At 42.4% G+C, this 22,907-nt stretch overlaps 1 protein-coding gene across 1 annotated transcript; it reads right to left on the reverse strand.

The window, feature by feature from the left end:
• Nucleotides 1–1,391: 1,391 nt before the first annotated feature.
• cdc42ep3 (CDC42 effector protein (Rho GTPase binding) 3) lies at nucleotides 1,392–7,839 on the reverse strand. Its single transcript, XM_026356421.1, has 2 exons — nucleotides 6,851–7,839; nucleotides 1,392–2,687 (listed from the first exon to the last, which is right to left on the reverse strand). The coding sequence occupies exon 2, from the start codon at nucleotides 2,474–2,476 to the stop codon at nucleotides 1,403–1,405; it is 1,074 nt and encodes a 357-aa protein (XP_026212206.1). The 5' UTR covers nucleotides 2,477–2,687; nucleotides 6,851–7,839; the 3' UTR covers nucleotides 1,392–1,402.
• Nucleotides 7,840–22,907: the final 15,068 nt, after the last annotated feature.

A 22,907-nucleotide genomic window follows, 5' to 3' on the forward strand; every position in this document is an offset into this window, starting at 1 on the left:
GTTTTATATGTGAAATTAGTTGGACAATGCAGATACAGTAACACTTTTCTCCTTACAGGCATAATCCAGTGGCACGTGGGTGTTTGGGGAGGCTTAACACCTCCATAGGATCTTGTTATGACTTAACCCTGTCTGCACTGAGGGACTGTGGATCAGGTAATAGAGGCCACTGCTAAGGGGGTGGTCGAATTCAAGATGCTGAATATACATGTAATCACTGCTGTCCTGCTCTTTCAGGCTGTCGTGTTAACATCACTCGGTTAACATATCTTTATTGTAACTAGATAGAAGGAAAGGCTCATCTATCCTTCAGCACTGAACTAAATCTGCCTCAAGGTTTTAAGCCTTTGTTTTATAACCTCATCTCACTATACATGGTAGCTGATGGATAGTGTGGCTCCACAACCAAAGCCCTCCCTCCTTCCTTTAAACAGCTGATTTATGTCTGGTCCTGGACACTTATTCACCGTGGCTGGAATGCAGGGAATTTCAAAGACCCCTCCTCTGCCTGTTCCGTCCACACGCAAACAAATGTAGCAGGCGCCTGGTTGGGCAGATGAAGGCCCACCGGTGTTCCCACTGCAGGGTAAGGAGGCAGAATGTGAGGAATGTCAGAGGCGAGAAAATAAATCCATTCTCCTCTCCTTTCTGTCAATCTGTGGCTCGTTCTTTCTATGGTATCGTTCTTGTTTGTCTTTCCCACTTGTGCTGCTATTTTTCCCAGTAACATTCTAATTTTCAGCCTTTTTCTGGAGTCATACTGTTTTCATCATTTGGAAAATCAACACTCACTTCTTGTGTATGCACACATTCCCAGAAAGAAATTAGCCATAATAGGACAAAATGAATTTATTTGTGTTGCAATTCTAAAAACACAAATATGCATAGTGTTCTGTTGTTTGAAATAGGCATGTGGCAAATGAACTGTGTGGCAAACAAAACAGTGCTTTGTTAAACACACTCAAAGTCACAAAATGCTATATGTTCAGAGAGAGCCTGTGTCAAGACTGTGTAAAAAAGCCAATGACCTCAAAGATATCTTGTACATATTGTGGAAGTCACACTAACACAAATATGGAACATTTTTACAGAAATTTTAAATCAAAGGCACAATGGCTGTGTTTTAGCTGTAACTCAATAGCACATGCATCTTAAACATGCGGCTGGCATGGCAAAACAACCAAACAAACAAACAAACGAACAAAAAAACAAGAACTAACACTCCATAGAAGCTAGAATAATTATATGTTTTGACAATAAAAACATAAGCAGCTCTGTCTATCGTAGCTCATTTTCATCTCAATGATATATCCAGACACCATTTTGATTGCTTTGTGAGTCTTTCTCTCCTCATGGCTATAGTTTATTAATTCCCTTTTTCCTCCTGGGACACCGGTGCAGCTCAAGGCCTGCTCTTTGCTGCGGGTTTATCCATTATGTTGAGCACATCATCGAGGATGGATGGGCCCAGATCGAGTTCGAGGGAGAGGAATGACCCCGTGATTTGGGCAAGTGAATCCTGAGATGTGCTCTTCTCCTTGGAAAACTCAAATTCAAAATCACAGATGCGGCCTTCCTCCACCCCACTGTCCCTGTCTGCCCACTCTCCGTTGCACTTTGGGAACTCCTGCTTGAATCCCAGAGTAATATCATTGTTAAAATGTCCATATTCACTGTAGTTGCCATTGAGATTCCCATCACCATTGCAGATCTTGCTCTGGAAGTCCCCTTTAGCACTAAAGCTATCAAAGCTGTCGCTGCTTGTGTTGCTATTCAGGCTTCCATTAGCTTTGTAGATAGTGTTGCTGTGACCATTGATATAAAAGCCTTTCGGCTTGTCATATCTGCTTTCACTCTTGTTTATTTTGTTAGCTTTGGAAACTGCCTTGGAGGTGGACTTCTCTGTGTTTTCCAGCAGATCCAAGAGGACGTCAGGCTTTGACTGGATATCCGTGGAGGGAGACGCGGGCTCGCTGCTGAAGACTTCCAAAGAGCGCAACAGAGCATCCATCTGCAAGATCTCTACCTCCTCAGCGCTGTCAGGTTTCATGGGAACTGATGGCCCCATTATGTCCTCCAGTGGCTCTGGTGGCATGGAGAACACAGAGGAGGAGATCAGTGGCAAGGTGAGTGCCTGGCAGCCACCAATTGTTGGGAGGGAGATGGCGTTCTTGAGTACAGGAGAGGGTGTCTCAGCAAAGGAAGCATCACCTGTACTGTTTGCTCGCAGAAACTCACTTTGGATGGCATACTGAGGGTGGATGTCTCCCTTTCCTGGTAGGAGCTCATACTTCCCCTGGAGAAAAGACATGTCTCCAAACGCATCTCTCTCCCCACCTCTGCCGATGTGAATGGTGTGACGAAAGTCTCCAAGTGGTGGACTGATCATGTCTGGGGACAAAATATCTCTGAGGCGACACTTTTTCCCCTTCTTATTATTGGTGGGTTTTAGGTATATGGGTGCTTTTGCTGGCATAGCTGTAATTGAGGAGGAGAGCTCAAATATGCAGGATAGTAAGGTTGGTCAGTTCTGGATGTTACAGTTCCGCAGGGGAGAGGTTCCAGTTACATTCTCAATAACACACTGGTCAAACAAAATCCCCCCAAAAATGACAGCGATTGTGGCATTGAACAGGAAATAGGATTCCAAGCAGGGCAGGTTGTTGCAGTGTCAGACAGACGCGTTCCTGAAATCAGACACAAATAGGAAATATGTCAGCATTTTATCTAAGTATACATTCAGCTAATCACCTAAGGGTTCTAGTGATGAGTACTGCTACTGCAACAAAGCTCCTATCCAGCCTTTGTGAAAAAGAAATGTGGTCACCAACACAACTCAGAGAAACAAAATGTGGATCCTGCAAGAGACAAAAAAATTCATTACTGCATTATTGCATCTGTTGAGTTTAGAAGCCAGAGCTGAGGAGGACGAGGCCTGGGTCTGACTTTTTGCTGTTCTATTCACATTTCCATGCATGAGCCTCCTTTGGCCTCCAGAACTGTGGATGTGCTAATGTGGAACAGCTGGATCGCAGACTGGGAGAGGAGAAGCAAAGGGGAGGTGGGGGGCTTTAGTGGGATCAGAGCAGGGCAGCCTGTTTTAGCAACAAGCTACTGCTCAGACACACACAGATAGAAAGAGATAGAGCAGAGGGGAGAAAAGGGGTTTGAAAGGTTTAGAGTGATGTGTGAGAGAGTTAGAACGAAGGATTACAAAGCAAGTGGGTCTTAAGAAAGAAGGTGCTGCAGATTCTGAATTGACTTATCTTGGATTGGTCAGCTCCAAGTTTAATAAGTGCTGAGATACCAGCCAAGCACAATGCATTAGGATGGGTACACATTATTAAGAGAGTATTGGATTTGATAAAAAAGGCGCCTGAGGCACATGTTGGCTTCTCAGAGCTTCTCAAATTAAAACCCAAATTGGCATTCAGGTTTTTTAGGATGTAAGAAGAGGAGAGAATTGGTTTGACCGTTTGAGATGACATAGCTACCAAGGAGAAGGGGGAAAACACTCCGTGGAGGAAGGGAGTTAACAGTGTCAGTGTGTGTGTGATTGGGATGGAGGGTTGGGGTGGTGGGGGAAGCACCACTGAGAAGAGAGCTTGCCCATTTATAGACATATTTACTTATGAGAGGTCTGTCAGCAGTGACTGTCTGACAGAGTGCACAAAAGTTCCTGGGCGGTCAAGTCCACCCCAAAAGAAAAAAAAAGGTTTCACTGAGAAAACATCCACATTCCTGCTGCAGCCAACCCCAAAGAGACACACTGCATCAGTCTTATCAGAGACACTTTAAGTAGGCTATGTTTATTCAGCAGGCACATTAGTTCGGAGCCAGAGAGACCAACACTTGCTGCATGTTTGCATTCGACGAGCAGGCTGGAAACCACTGCACTGACGTGCATTTTTCAAAATGAATTTCTGTGTTTTCTGTGTTTTCTGCCTGTTTCTGAACTGTCATAGCATCTGCCCCATGGAAGCCACAGCGTCGTGAGGATAGACAGTACAAGGTGAAATCTTCTCACTTTAGGTGCTACCACTACAACAAAAATAAACCCGTCAGCCAGCAAACACTATGGGGCTATATATACACCGAGTGATGCAGAACATGTGTGAGTGTGTTGAATGGCAAAGCAGCTCTTCTTGTGGATTTGAGTGCTGGTGTGAGTGTGAGGTGCCTGACTGCGCTCGTGAGAGATAGCAGCTTTGAATGCGGGCCATGTGCGCGAAGGAGAGAGTGTTTGTTTGCTAACAGTGAGGGAGAGAAAGGGAAGTTGGGGCGGGAGGCAGTGCTGCAATATTTGATGAAGGGAAGGGGGCAAAGCAAAATCCCTCATTTGTTTAGCTTTCTCTCTTTTCTCTCCCCTTTTCTTCTTCCTACTTGTATAATTTCTTTTGTTAGTATCTATGCCTTTCACTGCTGCTCCTCAATTCCTTGTGACCTTGACAGCTGATGCTCACTGCAGTGGGAAATTGCGCTTGGATAGGAAGTGAAACAAATGCACCACCAAGCCAAAATCTGCTTCCAATGAGCTCAGAGTGCACATATCTATGTCTGTGTTAACTTTTGTTTTGTACTGTTCCCAAAAATAATAAGGTCACTGCTGCACTTCTGGCTACAACACTTCCTATCAAACATACCTATCGATTTTTGGTCTGCACTGATGAAATTATAACAACTTCCTGGCATGTGTGGACCATATTCTCTCCAGTGGCACCAGCAAACACACAGCCAATGCATGGTAATAGATGATAATGTCGGCTGCAATCAATAGTATGGACAGAAATTATGGGGAATCCTCTAGCAGCACAGCAATCCAACTTTTTCATCTCTCACTGGAGGACATCTGCTGTACATCCTACCCAAGGTCAACACTTGTGGCCCATGAGGAGCCAGCTGGTACGGTGAAAGCCTGAAAGTCTGACCTTCACATCAGACATCCTGCTGGTGGCCCAGTTTGGCTTGTATGGCAAACATGACTGGAATTTCAGGGGCCACCAGCAAAGCAAGAGGAAAACAACGATCTCATGTGGGTCGTTTAGCAATCTGCTGTATGATGTTTATTTAAAAAAAAAAAAAAGTGTATGAAGTTCATTGAAATTAAATCAATTAAAACAGCCCAAGGTATCCCAGGACAGACTCCTAAGGCCTGCTGACCCAATGACTCTGCATGGGTCGTCGTAGGCCGTTAATAGTTAGACAGGTACATTCTGGTATCTCTCTAAGCCAAGCGCAGATTTGAAATCCACTTCTGGAACTCATCCCAAAAGAAGCAGCATGGCACGTGTTGACTATTTCTAGACCGTTGGCGCCGGCACTGCTGAGTGCAGTCGCAAGGGTTTTATTTACACATTAAGGGAAGTGAGGATCTGATGGTACCATCCTTTCAAAGCTGTTAGCCTGAGCAGTGATCCAGTTATAATGGGAGTTGCTGAATAAAGCCACTGTGCCATTGGGTCAGCAATAGCTACAGTATCTGACTGGGCATGAAGTCATCTGGAGGCACTCCAGCCTCTTTAAAAATGGAACTTTGCCTCATCAGTTCATGCTTAGAGAGTTAGTTATTAGCGAGGGGGGAAGAAGGAGTGAGGTGCTGAAAGTTTGAGTGTTGGGGGCAGATAAATGTGGTGTTGGTATCTGGTAATCAAACTAATGGCTTGTGATTTGTCTGGGTATTTCTGGACAGCTAGAAGTCACGTGTGATACAACTGGGTCACTTTATTCTTAGAGGGAGTGTAACCCTACTGTAGTCTAAACAAATTCTACAGTTTGATGATGCATTTTAGTTCACTGTTTGCCAAAGTGCTCCAGAGCCAGAGAGGGACGTAACAGTAAAAGAGGCTCAGGAGAGCAGCTGTCCAAAATATGACCTGTATATGACTTCTACACTCTTTGAAATAGAAACTGCACATCCCCTAAATATTCCACCCGTGATGGGATTAGTGTGCTGACATTTCACATGAGTGCTGTTGAAAAATGGCATGCTATTCTGCACTTGTGTAGCAGTTGTGGTCAGTGTAACATCACCAGTGGGTAGAATTCTGCCCACTGTCTCTACAAAGCAACTTTGTGGAAGTTTGAAGTTTCCAAATATCCGTCTAACGTCTAACCATGGACTTGAATTCTGTCACGCCTTTGAATAGCAGAAAGACCCTCTCTTTGGGGTTGTTAAAAAAAAGAAAATGCACATACCACAGAGGGTAATGGTAGCCTCACAGAATAGATTGAGCTGTTTGTTGCGTAAAAAAAAAAACCTCAATTATAGGCACAGGCCTTACTTTTGAGGACCATGGTGGTGGTGCCGGGACTAGGGCGAATAGCAGGGTGGAGTATTTGTTCTGTCTTTATTTCTCCCTCCCCTTGTGCCACCCACAAGCATGGCCAGCACTTGCCAGAGTTATCTTTGGCAGAGATGAGCAGAAAACTGAACCAAAGCATATGAAACATGAAGGGAAAGTCTTTTCCTCCCTGTTTACCAGAAAAGCCTCCACATTTGGTCCCCTTGAGAGATGAAAGCAGAAGCCAGCTTTGCATTTAAGAGGAACATGCTTTTCAGCATGCAGCCAGACTTAAAATGTCTCTCTTGGAAAGCGAGGAGGCTATCATGTTGCTCTCTGTGCTTCAACTCGTGTGTTACATGCATGAGAGCTGGACAAGCGTTCCTCTACATGCCTAACTTGCCAGTCACACTTAGCACGTTCCACTGTTAATAAGCAATATCCCATTCTGCGCCACACATCCAGTAAAAAACTCTGAGACACTTTCACAACATCAGGTAAACTGCAGCAAGTTATTAATTCCGATTACTGTACAGTGTGAAATAAAACATCCTCTTGCTCTCACTCACCTCATATATTCCAGTGGGGATGTTTTGATCTTTTCCAGGTATCGCTGGTGTTGGTGCTGGTGTGAATGCTGCAGCCGCAGGTTTATGTGTGTGTTCAGTGGCTGCTGTGCTGCTCTTGTGGCTTGTTGACACTGCCCTATCTACGGTCTCTGCCTCGGGGCTGCACTTCTGTCGACTGGGACGTCTGCCGGACAGCTGTTTTGGAATTGCTCTCCGGCTCCTATTCCCCTCTGAAGCAAGACAAGTCTCCTCCTACACCTCCCCTCAATCCCCCCCCCCTCTTCGTCCTCTGTCTCAGCCTCTCTGAGGCTGTTCTTGCTTGCCTCTCTCTCTCTTTTTAGCAGCACCTGTGCGTGTCTGTCCTCTCTCCCACCCAGAGCTCAGATTTTCTTAAGCACCTCTGCAGTGTTTGAGGATCCTCCTTGCTTCCTGTGCCTTGGTGGAGCTGCAGTGATGATCACAAGCTATAGCCTCACAGCAGAAAAAAAAATAAAAGAGTCCAGTGCAGAGAAAAGCAGATGCCTCGTGGGATGTCTGGCTGTCTCTGATACAGTCCCTTGTGATATGTGCAATGAGTGTGTGAGCGCCATTTCCCTCCCCTGTCTAACTTTGAGAAAATAATGGGAGGGTGTGGGTGTGCATGTGTGATAGACAGATAAGAATAGAGAGGGAAGGCTCATAAGACAGACGAGGAGATGTCTGTCAGCTGCCGACTGCATTTACTGAATAGCCTTTATCAGATGTGAGCAGACAAAAACTGTAGCGCTGCAAACTCATTTCACATTCTCACATTTTCTGTATATTGCGTACAATCCTGTTCTTTTTGCAAAGCTGCAGCAGTGTGGTGAATGGACTAATCACTGCACAATGCTGCAGCACTGTAGCACAAGCAAGACTCATCACATGAGTAACAAAATAAACCTCCTCAGTGGGAATCTGTTTATCCATAATGTCATTAAATGCACAGGCAGAGACATGAGGTTGTGAAGGTTCTAACCTGATGCCCTGAAGTCAAGGACATGATGAGCCTCTCCGGTACATTTTTTCCAGGATCTATTCTTGTATGAAAAAATAAAAAAACCCATCACCTTAGTAACCGGTGCTGCTCAGAAGTGATGTCACAGTGCGCTGTGCAGTTTCCCTCTGAAAAGGTTGGGTTGGGGTTGGGGAAAGGTTGGAGAAAGCATAGGAGAGGTGGGTGCTTCTGCTAATACGGTGCATAGCAAAAGGGGAAAAGATTAATGTGGGGGGATGGGCACTTGTATTTCAATCAATGTGTGTGTGGGTGTGTGTGTGTGTGTGTGTGTGTGTGTGTGTGTGTGTGTCTGCGGATAAGAAAAAGGGTGCATACATGTCCTCACAAGTTGTAGTAGTACTTTAAGAGTAGCCCTGCTTTGTCCAGCATATGAAGCAGCACATCCTTCTTCAAACACCACAAATTCCCACTCCTCCTCCTCCTGGTAAATTTAGCCTGGCTAGCTCATTCTCCTTAATCCACTTTCTCCCTGCTGTTGTGTTCCATGGGATGAATGCACCGCTGTAATGAGTACTCATATATAATGCTTTGCAAAGCCTTACACCGGAATGATTCCCGGGTTTGTGTCTGTTTGTGAGCAGTGCACAGATGCATGGACACCCTCTATTTAACTTACACAGGCGTTATTTAGCACCAGTTAAACAGCAGTTGTAAATGAAGCCCTTTTAGCATGTTGTTGTTGTATCATCCCGTAGTGATGTCATCATGGTATCCATGTGGCCAGCACATGATCTGTAAGTAGAACACACAACACTATCTTGTCATTTAGGAAGGCCACTAAACCATGGAAAACCCAGAGCTATTGATCTAAAAGGAAACAGTAAGTAATTTCCCAACATGATAAAGTGCTCGGTAGTGGAGAGATGGGAAATTTAGTCAGTGATAACCATTTAATAAGCTATAATGCATGCAACGGCTTTATCGTCAGTTGATATTTACTTATAGAATGACCAATAAATGATTTCAATACATTTTTCACAAGGACATTATTCAGCATATTTGTAAATGAGCCAGCATTGGTTTGTTTTTCAAGACGGTCTATATATAATGTTTTCACTTGTTATATTACAATAGCACTGCACAGTTCCTTATACCATTAATGATGGATTCACAGGTGTCCCAGTGAATCACGACAGTGTAACAGTGAGCAACAACAATGAACCTGACACAGCTATGGAATTCAGTCCTTTTCATTTTATTAGGTCGCCTGTGAACCTATTCATGAACTTTATTGATTTACATGGTGTGTTGTGAAAGTCCTTCACCGAGTGAAGCAGAGACACACCGAAAGTTAAGTTTTCTTTAGCTTTGATCCAAGATGCTGATGCTGCTTATTTTTGTGAAGGCTCCTTCTTGTGTTGCACTTAGGATGGACAGTGAATCACGATCACATGGAAAACAAACTGAAATCATTTTTACAGTGTTAGGATCTATATCTACTCTTTACTATATAGTAATTCCCCTCAGCAATCCCGCATAAAGCAAAATAACAAGTCTGCAGTTACATGTTAGCAAGTTATTGACACATGTTGACTTGAACATTATTAAATGGGTGAGTTGGTGAGTTAGCTTGTTGATCCTGAGAGAGCTGGTTTTTCCAGTGTTTTCTCCCTCCACCGGCAACAGCAGCCTATAGTGTGTCTTATTCTGCTGAATACACAGTGTTTGCCAGGAACAAGTTTCTCATTTATATTTATTTTTTCCAACACAAGTTGTCTTTCTGGTTTGGTTAAGGAAGGAATTAGACTTATATTAAGACTCATTTGCCTTGCTCGCTCTGCTTTGGGCCACGTCTTTGCCCCCTTACACAAGGAGAGCTTTCTGAGTGAGGTTTCTCTTTAGGTGTACTGTCTGAACTGTTCCACTGAGGTCACTTTTCCCCTACAGACACACCGTGTACTGATCTTAGGTCAGGCAAACAAGCTCGTCCTTGTCTCCTGAAGCAAATCAACTGAGAAAAACAAGATTTTAAGAGGCATGCTCAACTCTGTAACATATATTTACTGCTGTCTGGTGCTTATACAGTGCGTGTGGTTGATGACTTTCTCCTCTCTCACAGATTTTGTTTTAATCTCATGTTAATACCTCACCCAACGAACTCCACCCTCCCTCTTCCCACTGCAACACTTGTGTTCACACCCATTATGGAGTAAGCAACATCATTATCACTTGGTGTCTGCGGCAGACTGCATGACAGAGGTGAGGAATATGAAACGCTATCATACAAAACCTACAAGACTGTTGCTTCCTTTGCTGCTTTTTTCAGTGCATTTATTAGAAACTGGAAACAGTGTGTTGTCTGGATGTCATGATCTGTAAATCCATCTATCACAAAACCAGCAAACAGTAGGAAGATGGGGGGAGGATGTGGAAAGATATATTGTGGGCACAATAACATATAATTGCAGCCATGTGAGATGTATCTTGTGTCAGCATTTTCAGGGCCCAGATAAATTCTCCTTTCTATGATTAAACCTAAAGGGGTTATATTGCAAAGGGAAATTAATAAAGACATATGTGCAGTTGCTAAAACAACATTCATCTCCTTGACTCTCTGGGGGGTTCCAGCTTTTAATAACACTGTGATGAACACATATTCAATATACACTGTACAGAGTCTCAGACTTGACGCCACATGATGACAGCTCCGTCTACAACTCCTCCACTTACATTCTTATCAAAACTTTCTCTTGGGGTTGCACTATTTCACCGTGAGTCGTCATGTACACATTTATTTTAATCCTGACAGTAAACATTTCACAATGTTCTCAGCATTACAGGCAGCACACAGGGAGGGACTCAATGCTGAGGGCACTGGCCAATATTCTGAGTGCAGGAGATGTGCAGTCGAGCACAGAGGAGGAGGGGATTGTGGGTAGTCTAAACACTGTCTTTCTTTGTGGCTGTAGCCCAAAATGTTTTTCTGTGTGTGCGTGGGTGATGCACCAGTCTAAATTACAGCAGACCACACACACCAGAGGCAGCACCTTGGATTTTGTGTCTATTTTAGCACCTAAACAAACTTGGCGAAAGGTGGAGTTCAAGAATACAGTCAGCAAGAGGTGGAGATATAAAATGATGGCATTTAATTTTAGTGCAATTTACAGTGCTCTTATTGTGTTTGGTAGTATAGTCTACATGCAGGTGGACATTGGCTGTAATTGTACTACTTTGCAATGTTTAATGTTAATAAAATCCAATGTGAATTAAACCTTTACAGCTCACTAGGTACATTGTTTTCATCAGTTCCAAATAGATTGACTGTGTGGGTAATCAGATTATTGTTTTACCTTTACTAAAGGTATTTAAACGGTCAGTCACTGTTTATAACTTGTTTCATTGCCCATCAGTGGCAAAAGAAATCTATACTATTTTAAAAAACGGAGGAAAACCATTGCAAACAAGAAGCCAACCTGACCACTATACCACCAATACCAGAATGCAATGCAGCCACAGTCATGCAGCATTTGTAGAAAGTGGTACAACTGATTTTGTTACTGGGATACCCTTGCCAATGCTCACTCATTAATGTTATGCATTTTACTCTGATGTGACGTCCATGTAAAAACCACAACTGATTGCAGCAAATTGATGTTCTCTGGGAGATGGAAACAGAACAAAATATAAAGCAAAATGTACAACAAGTAAATGTAACTTAACATTTCGCTTTATCGCTAAATAACTCCTGGAATGCATTCAACCTCTCAGATTGATGATCGTGTAAGAGAATCCGAGTGGAGATTTTTCCTTAACCTTGCTGAGACAAACACGCTCTTCAGCAATTAGACCATCCGACCGTTTGCAGGCTGGTGTGCTGATGTCTGGCTCCCATCCTTGGAAAGAGAACAAGTAATACATCACTGGGTAACGAGTGACTCTTCCCACTGGAATTGTAGTAGCTGTGCCACAGGCCACCCTCTTGCAATCAGATTGTGGTTGTCCATTTCAACCAGCCTATATCCTGCTCCAACCACAACCAAGAGAGAGCCATTATGTCCATGAGAACTGGCGAATTGCCCTCGACCATATCATAGGTGGGTGAGTATAATAGGGCAGCAGCTAGAGTCAAGCTAAGGTCAGTTGTCTGTGTTTACATCATTGGCTGGAAGGAGGATGCGGAAATGAACGTGTGAATGTCTCGTGTTGTTCAGGTGGAAATCTTTCACATAGTTTGATAGACATGGTGGTGTTGAGTGGACCCATGGTGGAGTCCGTTTGTCACTAGAAACATGTTGTGAGCTGTGGCACCATGCTCCACCATGTTGGAATTTGTACACGACTGTGGTTATATAATGACTTTTCATGTGAGAAGATAATATGAATAAACTGTTGTTTGGATGCAATTACAGAGCAACAACGCAGACAGTAAAGTTTTCAGCCGTGTCTCTTGTGGGTCATGAGGGGAAGAGGGAAACATTTTCAGCATTCTTTGTGAGATACAGAGTGAATAGCTGCTTGGTTCTATTTTTGAACCTGGAGTACATTACATGGTCATCGCATGACAAATCTGGGAGGGGACTGACCTTCACTGAAACTGTCATTGTAATGTTACCTCCAATCTGATTGAATAACTACTTCCTGTTTTTCTCCATGCCTACTTTGATGTCCACTGGGACTCCAAGTGTCACTCTTGTTTGCTTTATGACGATCTTATCTGTTAAGTCAGTAAATAAAATTCCATGGTTAAGGAAAAAAAGAGTTAAATTTCTTTGCGTACGGTAAATAAAACACACTTTGTTGCTACTGGCAGCAGCAGGAGGAGAGAGGAGTCCTAAATCACTAACAGAAAGTCATGACTTTGATTTCATTTAGCAGAACTGATAATGCCAATAACAATAATGAGTATTTATGATCTCTGGGAGTGTTTTGCAGTATTGTACATTATCAGAGTGAGTGTGTTGGCTGCTTTTCATCAGGTTTAGATAGAAGTATGTGCGGTTTCATTTCCAACAACAGCACTGTACTTCGTAACATCTGGTGAGATTATCTGTAAAGGCTGCGTTCATTAGAAGCGTTGGAGGTTTCCAGCTGTCGACTTAGAAACCCTTTGATTAAGTTGATTGCATTCATGCTTCTTGTAAAATTGTTTAATTGTGTTATTTAAAATGAAAAAAGCACATTCTTGAGGATTTGTGAAGCACTGTTGCTCCTTTTAGTGGCAGCTCTGCGTTTGGCATGCGTCCCACAATAAAGCATATGATTGGTTGCAAAACATAGCTGAGCACGGAAAGGCAGAAAAGCACGGGAGTTTTAAAGATACCCAGAAACCATCTGCTGTGCTTTTTATCTTGACAGTTTTAATTTTAGAATTTCATTCTTTACACAGAGATTATAACTAAGTATGCTGCTTGTTTGGCTGCTAAACTGATATAATATACATCTTTAGCCTATCAAGAATCAGGGCACCTACATAACTGCTATTAATGCTAATTCAACTATGTATAATGAGATTAGTTTCCCTCCACTGAAAAATGTTTCACTTTTATTTTATTTTATTGAGTTGTTCTTTGTATTCTTGTTTAGTTGATGATACATGAAATGTTTCTCTGAATTCACCTTGATGCTTGAAGGCATTTTGCTTTGTTTTCCAGTAGGAATCTTTTCTTCTGTAGTAAAATACACATCACAGTTTTTTCAGGGTTTTTCTTTATCCAATTCAAGGATATAAGGACTGAGGATGTGGTTGTGATTATAAATAGAAAGTCCAATGAGGCAACCTTAAATATTATGATACAATATTCATCCATTTCTTTTCATGCTGATGTGAAGCACCTTGCATTGCCACTGTGAATGAAAAGTAATATACAAATGAAACTGACCTGACTTGTCTGCTTTTGTAGTGCAGGTAGTGCACATTGGGTTGGCAAGTGTGGTAAGACAAAACCAAAACAGTAAAACTGAAGGTTATAAAAACCAAAAATAGCCAAACTGCAACTAAAAGATGCCAGAACATTACACAGAACTTACAGAGGAGCCGTACATGTGCAGTTTCTCTGTCAAAATGCAAAAATCAAGCTGTGACAGAAACAGCACAACACAAACATTATTCATTTAAAGTTTGCTGATGGCAGAGCCAGAGAGAGAGAGAGAATTTGAACACTGGCGCCTACCCACCACCCCAAAAATGTGCAAAGTAACTTCTTAGTAACTGTGCCCTGTGAGTGTTACATAAAACTGACACTGTAGTGTAAAAGCTGACAGTGGTAATATGGCTGCGGCCTGTTGGAACCTGTCAGCAGAAGAGAAAAACATTGTAGGGACTGTGTTTTAACTTGCCACCTCCTCATTTACTGTCTAACCAAATGAACCCCACTGACCCTTACATTCTTCTAAGCCTCTGTTTAACTTCACACAGTGACCTTTTACTTTATATAACATCAATACAGGCCACACACTGTATCATCATGCATTTCTCAACTCAAGCATAGAAATTAACTCAGAAAGAATTGTGCACAGGCCTGTAATAATGGCCTGCTGCACAGAAACTCTAGCATGTGTCAAAGGTGGAGGGAGCTGCTGTGGGGGCTAGACAAATACCAGGGATACCTCAGTCTTTATTGTATTCAGAACCAGTGAGCATGCACAGAAGTTTTGAGACACCAAGCGTGTGCAGAGAAACCGAGTGTGTGCAAATGGGCGAGGCCACAAAAGAACTGATAATGTGAAAGGAAGAGCATTTGATAGCATGGACCTTGTGTAGCATCGACACAGAGACTGTCAATAATCGAAAGCTAACTGATGATGACCTGACGAGATCTTTCCCGTTAAGAAGTTATTCAAATTAGCTCATGATTCAATGTTTCCTGTAAGCAGCCCACATTCTGGATGAGAGCTTTAGCATGTGAATATCTGCATGTTGTCATTGCCACTACACATTAGCATTTACCACAAAGCACTTTGATTGGTACAGTGTTTATTTTGTGTAGTTTTAATTTTAGAAGACACAAGTTTGAAAGTGTAGTAAATTCGTGGGGAGGGCAGGGAGACGCACAATGTTAAGGATCAAATTGCAACTCCAGTCTCGTCTTCTGTCGACCAGTCAACACTGACGTTATCCATTAGGGCTGTAATTTACTTCACAATAATGGATGATAATCTCCAACCTCTGACTGAGCCATGTCAGACAGAAACACTTCTTTTTTCCATGATAGCATCTACCGCCATTACAGGGCCATCACTCATCTTCTGAACCATGATTAACAGCCATTTTTCATCCTCTACTATTTTACTGCAGCGTGATGTAACACAACCTCATAACCTTTCCAGTCAGCGGGGTCAGAAGTGCTCAACTGTAAAACTAGGAGACTGAAATCCGAGGTGAGTCAATCGGCTTTCTTCTGTGGCATGATAAGCAGCCATATATTTCATCCACTGAACAGTAAACTATCCCTACCTCGCTTCCTGCGGTAGCTCGCTCACAAAGAGAGAAAGAGAAACACGGCGACCCCATCTGGACCTCCTGATTTCCCCACAGGGCTGATAAAGCAGTGATCTACACCTTCTCCCTGTGGTATGTATTTAACATGAGGTGGGGGTGGGGCACAAGCTCGGGACTGGTCCCCTCCAACTGCCCCAGACTCAGGACTAAATCCTGTGGGCAGAGACATCTGATCTGCCTTATCTAGTGCTGCTTATCACTTACTTTGCGTAAGTAAGCGTTCATCGATTCATCAGACACGTCTCTCTGGCCCTGTCCAGTGTGTCATGTCTGTAATACGCTGTAGAGAAATACAGTAGGCTGAGCTGGCACATTTCCATACCATCACCAGCTCTCTAAAGCCCTGTACTGTAAGTGTGAGTGTGGGAGTGAAAGGAGGAAATAGAAGGAGTTAGGGCATCTGAGTGGGAGATACAGACATTTTCTTCTACAGTGAGTCTCTGTGTGTTTGTGCTTCACCAGGTGGCTGGAATGCATCCGGACAAACAGACAATAATTCACTCGTATGGTCCTTTGTGTAGCTGAATACTGCACATTCAAGTCGACAAAGAAAGCTGGAGAGTAACAAATGTTACTTAAGGCTTAAGGCCTCCCTAAAACAATACCACTCTCTGTACAGCTGAAGAATTCCCCAGCAGCCCGTCATTACATTGTTTGAATTTATATTTCCCCGAGGTACAGTTTAAAGATGCATTCAGATAACAAACAAAAGGAATGTTTCACATTTTTTTTAGATTATACTTTCCTGCCTTGAGGTAGCAAAGCATTCATTAGTCACTAAATTAGACTTAATTGGCCCCGCATAATTGTGTGATCGGCAACAGTAACGCCCCAGGAATGTCGGTGTTATCATTAAAAGTGAATTTCACACTGATGACCATTGCTGTGATTAGTAGCTCTGCAGGGTGTGTACATCCTTTTTCCACACTGCTTACATTTTTATATCCTGAAATAGAATCGCCCGTTTACATCGTTGCATACATTTTTTCTTTCATTTCCATTTAAACATGTTTACGACAAAGGGGGAAACAGATAAATATTTTGTGTCACCAGTATTATATCATGGCAGCAGCCAAAAATCAGATGTGCAGGGCTCAGTAATGACAGTACATGGAATAAATAGGTCAAACATCATCGCCAAAAAGCTGTTGAACTTGCAATAAATTAGAAGATATGAACAGTGAGAATAGAAGAGTAGAATAAGACATATAATATATTACATTTTTTTGTTGAGGCACAGAATATTTTTAAGGTGAACTGTGTAAGTCTATTTTAAAATAGTTTTCTCTCTACGTTTCATGCTTTCACTGCATTTCCAAATATTTTAGAACTCCATGAGAAGGAGAGAGAAAGAGGAGAAGAAAGAGGAAGAGAGAAAATAGGAAGAGTAAGAGGAGAGGACAGAAATAGTTGAGGGTGTGTAGGCTCGGCTCTGACCACTGGCATGCATAAGGAAGCAGCCTCCATTCCACAGGCCGGCCGATGGTTTAGAGACACTACAGAGCGCACAGCTCAGCAGCCCACATGCAAGTGCGCTGGCCTTCCCCACCCTCGTCTATTCTGGGCCCTTCTGCCACTGTGGTGGCTTTCACTCAGCAACCACACAAATAAAGCCAGAGAGAGAAAAACATGAAGAACTGAAGTTTCAGAAGAGGAGGAGGGGGGAGGAGGAGGAGATGCATTGTTTACTGTTTGTCTTGACTTTAATTGCTTCTTATCATCATATGGTTTTTAAGCTGATTTACGGGGCTGCGGCATCACCCAAACAAAGCCATCCGGCTGCAGTTTGTAAAGTGTTGACCATATCATCATCAGCTCTCATGTTTAAAAAATAAATATGATTTATTCTGACTTGGATTTGATTGTTTTGACTGCTATGGGTATCAGTTATAATCACATTACTCACCAAAATAATTGCTAAGATCTGGAAACACGAGGTCAACACAACAACAATTACATCTGACAGGACAAGAGACCTGGTTAGATAATAACACAGGATGTGAATAAATCAACAGCTTCACCAGATTATCTAAACTACTAAACCAAAAGTAAACACGCCCTCAGTGTTGATACTGCATTGGAAAACTACACTATACCGTAGAAGTACAAGAATATGTGTAACCGGGAAATTGGTGTGTAAACTGTGATAGACTTCAACAACAGACAGTTTGGTTAATTTGAATAAGCACTAACCTGTAGGTTTGTTTAAAACCTGTATGATCATCTGATCATCTGGTGGACAATGTTATTATCACTGAAAGGGATGATGGGAAAACCTATAAAAAGAATAGAATAATTCATTAATGATGGAATGAGGAAGTCAAATGTTATTATGAATGAATTATTAAAAGCATCTCTTACAGAGACTTAGCACAGAGAACAAATAATGAGAAACTGATTATTCATTGCACAGGTTCCCAGCAGAAAAATCAAATAATACTCTTACAGAGGGGCTGTGAGCACAGTGAGCAACATTTCAGTCAGGAGTGCTGCTCATATCAGCTCTGACTGAACCGTCTTTGCTCGGTTGTGGAATTTCTGCGTGGGCTCAAGTTTTCAGTCCGTCCGCTGGCTGCCGGCTGACTAACACCACTGTGAGACTGCGTGCCGCTGAGAGTGAGAGGAGCTACTGTAGCCTGACACAGGTGGTCTCCCTCTGCGGCTCTGACCTTCTCGCTTTCTGGCTGCATCCAGTGTTGAATTTGACTAATTTCTGGTTACTATTGCCTGGGCTATTCAAAGGGGAATGATTCCTGTGATGCACTACAGCCCCACCTAGCTCCACTCTAATGCTGCCTTTGTCTTCATTTGTGTTTCTTTTGTTATGAATAGCTGGAAATCAGAATAAAGAGTTTCTGCATCTTTGCAGCAAGTGTTCGTTGGTACCTGATGTTATTTGCTGTTTTTCTGTGATATCACTTGTCTGTCTGAGATGTATCACACAACAGTTCATTGATTTTTTATGTTGAACATTTATAAAATTGTGTATTTTATTTTTTCTAACCCCTTAAAACTATAGAAATCAATAACACATAGATTACCTCATGCGCCTGTACGGCCCCAGACAATATGAGCCTGTGCTGAGTGCTGGAGGAGTTCATCGTGTTGTGGACAATAAATCGTCTTCTGAACTTTCTGGATGGCTCGACGCCTCTGCTGTTGTTGTTGGAACTTGTGAAAAGAGGCAGCCGTACTTTGCCTCACTGGATCTCACTCTTATCGGTAAGTCTCCCCTTAAATACACTCACCATTCATCCTTTGAAGTTTCATAAAACATTGATAAAAAGAAAATGAAGAAAGCAACAAATTCAGCTTCTGTCTGAAGCTGATGGATGATGGACAATTGCATCTCCTGGGGCCACTACAAACACTGAGAAACATGCCTCTTTACTTCATACATCTTAGATGTGAGGTGCAACAGTTTTACAGAAGACCTAGACAAAGATTTTATCTTTCACTGTAGTGCTGTAAATAACAGCTGCTCGCCCAATTTGGTTGAGAATGAAACACAGATTCATCAGTTATACCTCTTCAGTTAGATGCAGTTCAATACACAATAAAAGCCTTTGTGAATGTGTTTTTGGTGAAACTACTTTGGAAAATTGTTGATTTAACTGCATGATCATTTTGGAGACTGGAGTTAATTTGTGTTATATTACTCTGACTGCTGTTTCTATTATTTTGTCCAACTTATTCATACATTACACGAGCACTGGTTTGAACATAGTAACCACCCAGGTAAATGTGACTCAGTGTTTCCTTGCCTTCACATACACAGATACAGCCTGGGTAATATGTCTGGACTGTGTTTAAGAGCAGATTACCTTGATCTCTGAATTATTCCACTGTGAACCACAAAGGGCTGCTGTGTCTGCTGTGAGGAAACTCTTCTGGTTTATGGCACAATACAATATAATACAATACAATACAATGCCACTGAGCAGCACCTCTGCTCTAATATATGCTGTTAAAAGTCCTATCTGTGCTCCTCAAACGCAAGACAGTTTCTTTAGTAATTCTTTAGGCGCCACCTGGTGGTCATCTTTGTTTTGCAACTAAAGAGAATGTTTCCGAATGTGTTTAGTGGGAGTTGGGAAAATGTCATTAGGTCATAAGGTCACTTATATCCAGAGCAATTAAGACTACATTTACAACATCATTTCAAATAAAGGCAGTTTATTATTAAAACCACATTTTATCGATGAAGTTAAGTTATCTTAGCAATGATAAAGACTATGGTTCATGTGTTTAATTAGTGGATGATTCATTAATTTATAATAAAAGTCAATGTATTAGTATAGGTTTTTGTTTTGTTAGACAACCATATAGCCATTCTGTTTTTCTGAAGAAAAAATATATAGCACAAATCTCTCTGTGTAAGTGGTGTGTATCTGCATCAGGAGGAATGCATGATGTCTGATAACATGACTGATTGTCACTGCGGAGGAGGTCAGAGAGGAAGGAAGGAAGAAATCATTTAACCACAAAGCTAAAAGTCATAAGAGGCTTCTGATGTAATCAGCCTGCCTTACATTTTCCCAGCATCCTTGAGTTGTCAGATAATAATAACATTTCATGATCATGACCACATTTCTATCTATTGAAGATTAGATAGGTAAGATGAAAGATTTGTTTTACTAAAATGCCCATGAAATTAATTCATTGTTTCTTATTTCATATGTACAGTATATAAATTTGATTCATACATTCACTAAATGCTAAATGCTATAATGTAATTAACAAAAAAAAGTTTTACTGGACAACTTAATAGATTATAAAAATCATAAAATTTAGAGCAAAATGAAGCTCACCAATCAAAGAACACACACAAATATACATAATGCTGCATTTTTTGCAGACATATCTGCACAGTGTGGGTTTTTGTGATGTTAGTGTCAACAGAGTTAACAGATACTAAAAAACAATAACAGCCCTAAAAACAAAATGAGATGGACACATGAGTATGGGCCTATGACTACTAATTAACTCATTATAAACACTATATATAATTTAATGTGCTGATACAGCAAGAAGTTTATAATGCTTTTGGTGTGAAAATTATACAGTTATTGTAATCATCCAAGCCTATCCCAAGTTTATTCCAGTCTTCTGGAGGTGACTGCAATGACTGACTGTCTCAGTCCTGAGCCATTCACTGAATCAGCTGATGTCTGCCATGTTCCTGAGTCAGGTGGTTCTGCTAACATCTCCTGTGTTCCTGAGTCAGGTGGTTCTGCTAACATCTCGTGTGTTCCTGAGTCAGGTGGTTCTGCTAACATCTCGTGTGTTCCTGAGTCAGGTGGTTCTGCTAACATCTCGTGTGTTCCTGAGTCAGGTGGTTCTGCTAACATCTCCTGTGTTCCTGAGTCAGGTGGTTCTGCTAACATCTCCTGTGTTCCTGAGTCAGGATGTTCTGCTAACATCTCCTGTGTTTTTGAGTCAGGATGTTCTGCTAACATCTCCTGTGTTCCTGAGTCAGGATGTTCTGCTAACATCTCCTGTGTTCCTGAGTCAGGATGTTCTGCTAACATCTCGTGTGTTCCTGAGTCAGGATGTTCTGCTAACATCTCGTGTGTTCCTGAGTCAGGATGTTCTGCTAACATCTCCTGTGTTCCTGAGTCAGGATGTTCTGCTAACATCTCCTGTGTTTTTGAGTCAGGATGTTCTGCTAACATCTTGTGTGTTCCTGAGTGAGGATGTTCTGCTAACATCTTGTGTGTTCCTGAGTCAGGATCTTCTGCTAACATCTCCTGTGTTCCTGAGTCAGGTGGTTCTGCTAACATCTCCTGTGTTCCTGAGTCAGGATGTTCTGCTAACATCTCCTGTGTTCCTGAGTCAGGATGTTCTGCTAACATCTCCTGTGTTTTTGAGTCAGGTGGTTCTGCTAACATCTCCTGTGTTCCTGAGTCAGGATGTTCTGCTAACATCTCCTGTGTTCCTGAGTCAGGATGTTCTGCTAACATCTCGTGTGTTCCTGAGTCAGGATGTTCTGCTAACATCTCCTGTGTTCCTGAGTCAGGATGTTCTGCTAACATCTCGTGTGTTCCTGAGTCAGGATGTTCTGCTAACATCTCCTGTGTTCCTGAGTCAGGATGTTCTGCTAACATCTCCTGTGTTCCTGAGTCAGGATGTTCTGCTAACATCTCCTGTGTTCCTGATTCAGGTCGTTCTGCTAACATCTCCCGTGTTCCTGAGTCAGGATGTTCTGCTAACATCTCCTGTGTTCCTGAGTCAGGATGTTCTGCTAACATCTCCTGTGTTTTTGAGTCAGGATGTTCTGCTAACATCTCCTGTGTTCCTGAGTCAGGATGTTCTGCTAACATCTCCTGTGTTCCTGAGTCAGGATGTTCTGCTAACATCTCCTGTGTTCCTGAGTCAGGATGTTCTGCTAACATCTCGTGTGTTCCTGCAACATCTCCTGTGTTCCAGTCAGTCAGGTGTTCTGCTAACATCTCTGTGTTCCTTGAGTCAGGGTTCTGCTAACATCTCCTGTGTTTCCTGAGTCAGGTGATGTTCTGCTAACATCTCGTGGTGTCTCTCGCCTGTCTTCAGGTCGTTCTGCTAACATCTCCTGTGTTCCTGAGTCAGATGGTTCTGCTAACTCTCTCCGATGATGGGTAATTCTGGAGGGGGGTCAGGAGTGGGGTGTCCTGTGCTTTCTCACATCTCTCCTGTTGTTTCTTGGTCAGGATGTTATGCTAACACATCTCCTGTGTTTCCTGCTCAGTTTGTTTCTGCTAACATCTTGCTGTGTTCCTGAGTCAGGATGTTCTGCCTAACATCTTGTGTGGTTGCTGAGTCCGGTATTCTGCTAACATCTCCTGTGTTCCTGAGTCAGGATGTTCTGCTAACATGTTCCTAGTCGACCTCCTGTGTTCCTTAGTCAGGATGTTCTGCTACCATATCCTAGTCGACTGTGGTTCCTGAGTCAGGTGATCCTGATTCTCTCTAGTCAGCTGACGCCTCCTGTCTTCCTGAGTCAGCTGATGGCCCCTTATTATTCCTTAAACTGGCCAAGCTAACGTGTACTGTGCTTCTGAGTCAGCCCATGCTGCTGTGCAGACTCCTTACTTTCTGTTGATGGTCTTGCTGACACTCCATCTTTTTCAGAGTCGGCTGGTCCCAGATGCCCCAGCTCTTCCTGTTCCCACCATTCTGCCACGCTGACATTTGCTCGGGTCATCTCTTTGGCTGCTCCAGGGTCAAAGGGCCACGTTAGTGTTTCTATGCCTTGGCAGTCTGACGTCAGAGACGAACTGACCAGCTGATGCCTTTGCTCTCTTGCCAACAGATCATTGAGGGAGAATATTTGGGTTCTTGTGTGTACTCAAGTAGAATACCAAATTTATGTTATCAACAGCACCAAATTCAATATCTGTTTAAAATACATTGTTCTCTTAGTGGAGTACTTTTACTATTGTACTTTAAATAACATTTAGTAGTATTTCTCTGGGCAAGTACTAGCACTTTTAATCAAGCATTGAGTTTGTGTACACCTCTGTATAAGACGGTATTTATAAATTCCTATCTCTGAGCATAGTCTTATGAAAAGAGGAACTAACAGGTGTCGGTCTTGTTATGCA

Source organism: Anabas testudineus, chromosome 15, assembly GCF_900324465.2.
Source record: "Anabas testudineus chromosome 15, fAnaTes1.2, whole genome shotgun sequence".
In the NCBI taxonomy this organism is placed as follows: Eukaryota; Metazoa; Chordata; class Actinopteri; order Anabantiformes; family Anabantidae; genus Anabas; species Anabas testudineus.